The following is a 2,714-nucleotide window of genomic DNA, read 5'->3' as shown; positions in this document are numbered from 1 at the left end:
TGGGTATTAGCCCCCTCTTACTCTGCAGACCCGGTGAAGGAAGAAAAAGGAAACTCGCCAGGACTGTGCAGGTAGGTATGAAGGTGGGCGCTGCTTGAGGGGGATGAAGATGGTGGAAGGCTGAGAGTGCCTCGGATCAATGTCCTGCAGCCAGATCAGGCTGTGTCCCCTCCTAGCCTACTTTCTGAATATTCCTCCCCCCTCTTGTTCTCTGCCCCTTTCTCTTCTAAAACTGGAGGCGTACTGTTGGGAACCGCGATGAGGGAAGATGAACGGTGGTTCCGGAACTCAGAGGTAAAAAAGGTTTCGCACACCTGGATTTCTTTTCCCGTGTCTCTTGTCCCTGGTGCTAGTCTGTCCGCCAAGCAGCCTGGCTCTCAGTCTCCTCTGTCTCCTGTCTTTCTGCAGATTTAGAGAATTGTTGGTCCGTAGGTCGCGGCTCCAGTAGCGGCAAGGGAAGGAGCAAACTGCCCTGGGAGCCATACAGGTCGGTGTTAAGGGAGGATTAGGCCTGGCCCCTGGGTGGGGGTGATTGTGACGGTGGCGGGTCTGAGATCTGTGCCGGCCAGGTTCGCGTCGCCCTCTCCTGGCCCCTTCTTTTTCCACACACCCACCCATTTCGGTGCAAGGAAAGGGGTGTGGCGGTCTTTGCAGGGGAAATGGCGGATGATGAGGGGGACCAGGGAAGTGCGTTAATAAAGTCAGGAGAGTTTGAAAGATTTTAAACTTGGAGTCAATAATTTAGAAAAAGCAGGTTTTCGGAGGCATTGGCCTTCTGTACTGATGCGGTCATTGCACTTTCCGTCCCCTCTTTGGTCTTTCCTTGTGTCCTACCGAACTGCCCATGAATGGTGAGCATCAGCAATCGAAAACAAGAGGGGAATATGAAGGAATTTGGTCGATTTTGGTAGAACTTTGTGGGTGAAATCGCCTGTGGATCTTTGGAAATGAGAATATGGTGGAGGAGGAAACTCACTACTTGAGGATTAGCCTTTCTTCTGGTCACCTTCCGGATGACCATCTCTTGAGTATTGAAAGTGAAATAGCGGGCCCTGGGGACAAATAGAGGAATGGCAGAAAGGTGCAAAGAAATAATTTACTGATAACTTTTCTTTCTCATCCACAATTCAACTACCTTTCTATTTGCTTGGTGAGGCACAAATCTTAGCCCAAAGTCATATTTTTTTTTCCACCCACAGTTTCAGCACAGAAAACTGAAAGAACCTAAAAGGCTGAAGACTACAACTCTCCAACACCACTCGTTTTTGCTCTAGGATCTCTTCCAACTGAGCAAACTGTTCGTCCCAAGGCTTGCATAGACTTAACTATGGGTCGGGCTCGGGAAGTAGGATGGATGGCAGCAGGACTAATGATTGGGGCTGGTGCCTGTTACTGTGTTTACAAACTGACCATAGGAAGAGAAGACAGTGACAACTTGGAAGAGGAGGAAGAGGAAGAGGAAGAAGAAGAATGGGATGACAGTGAAGACCTGGATGAAGAAGATCCTGAGATGTGGTTTGATTTCACAACTATGTCTCGGCCCTGGAAGGATGATGGAGATTGGACAAAGCCTGGGGCTCCAGGTGACAACAAGAACAGGAATTCAGGAGGGGGAAAGGCCAATAGAGGACACTTGTCAAAACATCGTCCATTCCCCTACATACATAAAACCACTAGTAGCGCTCAAAGCTTTATTGATCTGACCAAGAAACCTTTGATTCAGGTGAAAGTGAGGTCTCAACCCAAGGATGCTGGCTTGTACATTATCAGTGATCACTTAGCCAGCCTCTCTATGCTTGGAAACATGGTCTCCACTCAAGATCCCACAGTTAAGGTGAAGGCCATCTGCATTATGGGTGGCTTGAATATGAGTGCTGAAATTGAGGGCCAGATTAAGATGTCCATTAACAGAGTGTATCTCGATTCTGTGTCCCATTGCTGCAACTCATTTCTGCAGCAGGCAGGATTAAATTTGCTAATAAGCATGACAGTTATTCATCATATGCTTGCCAAGTCTGTCTTGAGTTTGAAATTTCCTCTGAAATCAGAGGGAAGTAGATGCGCTACGGCCCGGGTTTGGAAGCTGCTAGCAGGTTTGCCCGAAAAGCCAGCTTTGGCAAGAGACTTGCTCAGGGCCCACTTGCTGCTGTCATTCATGCCCCCCTTTGCCAGAAAGGGGAACAGGGAAATTATCTTGGATTCCCTGGCCCCTTAAGTGGCCATCTCAAACAGAAAGGGATAAAATTCTCCCAAAAACCATCTGGGGAACACTCATCTGTGTTCTCATTCAAGGAGTCTACAGTGGGTGCTATGGGAGATCCAGCCTTAGTCAATCGCCACATTATTGGGTGAAAGTTACAGTTGCTACATCAGGGACCACACTCTCCCTGGCAAGCAGGGATGCTCCCAGAGCTTGGAGTAACTTTGGTTTTGCAGTCTGCAAGCAGTGTGCATTGCAAGCCCTTCCCTTCAGCCTTCTAGTGGTGAGGGGTTCATTGCAGCTGGCACCCTTGGGGAAGAAACACCCTGTTGCAGCATCACAGAGTGATCTTGTGGCCTGTGTTGGCCTCCTTCCTGTATAAACCCAACCGTTCATTCTGTGGACATATAAAAGCTTGTGCTGTAAACATATTTATTGCTGCTTAGGTTGAAATATCTTTTGTTTAAAAGCTTACTCTTTCCTCTATGCAAGGTTACCATTCATCTAAAACCTA

At 48.1% G+C, this 2,714-nt stretch overlaps 1 protein-coding gene across 1 annotated transcript; it reads left to right on the top strand.

Annotated features, from left to right (window-relative positions):
* Positions 1-1,327: 1,327 nt before the first annotated feature.
* Positions 1,328-2,215, top strand: ARMCX6 (armadillo repeat containing, X-linked 6). Its single transcript, XM_006901152.1, has one exon. It carries the CDS (start codon positions 1,328-1,330, stop codon positions 2,213-2,215), a length of 888 nt encoding a protein of 295 aa, XP_006901214.1.
* Positions 2,216-2,714: the final 499 nt, after the last annotated feature.

Source organism: Elephantulus edwardii, unplaced genomic scaffold (genome assembly GCF_000299155.1).
Source record: "Elephantulus edwardii isolate Elephantulus edwardi_28Jun2011 unplaced genomic scaffold, EleEdw1.0 scaffold00310, whole genome shotgun sequence".
NCBI lineage: Eukaryota > Metazoa > Chordata > Mammalia > Macroscelidea > Macroscelididae > Elephantulus > Elephantulus edwardii.
Note: the sequence above shows the minus strand (reverse complement) of the source record. Positions and strands in the feature narration are given on the sequence as shown.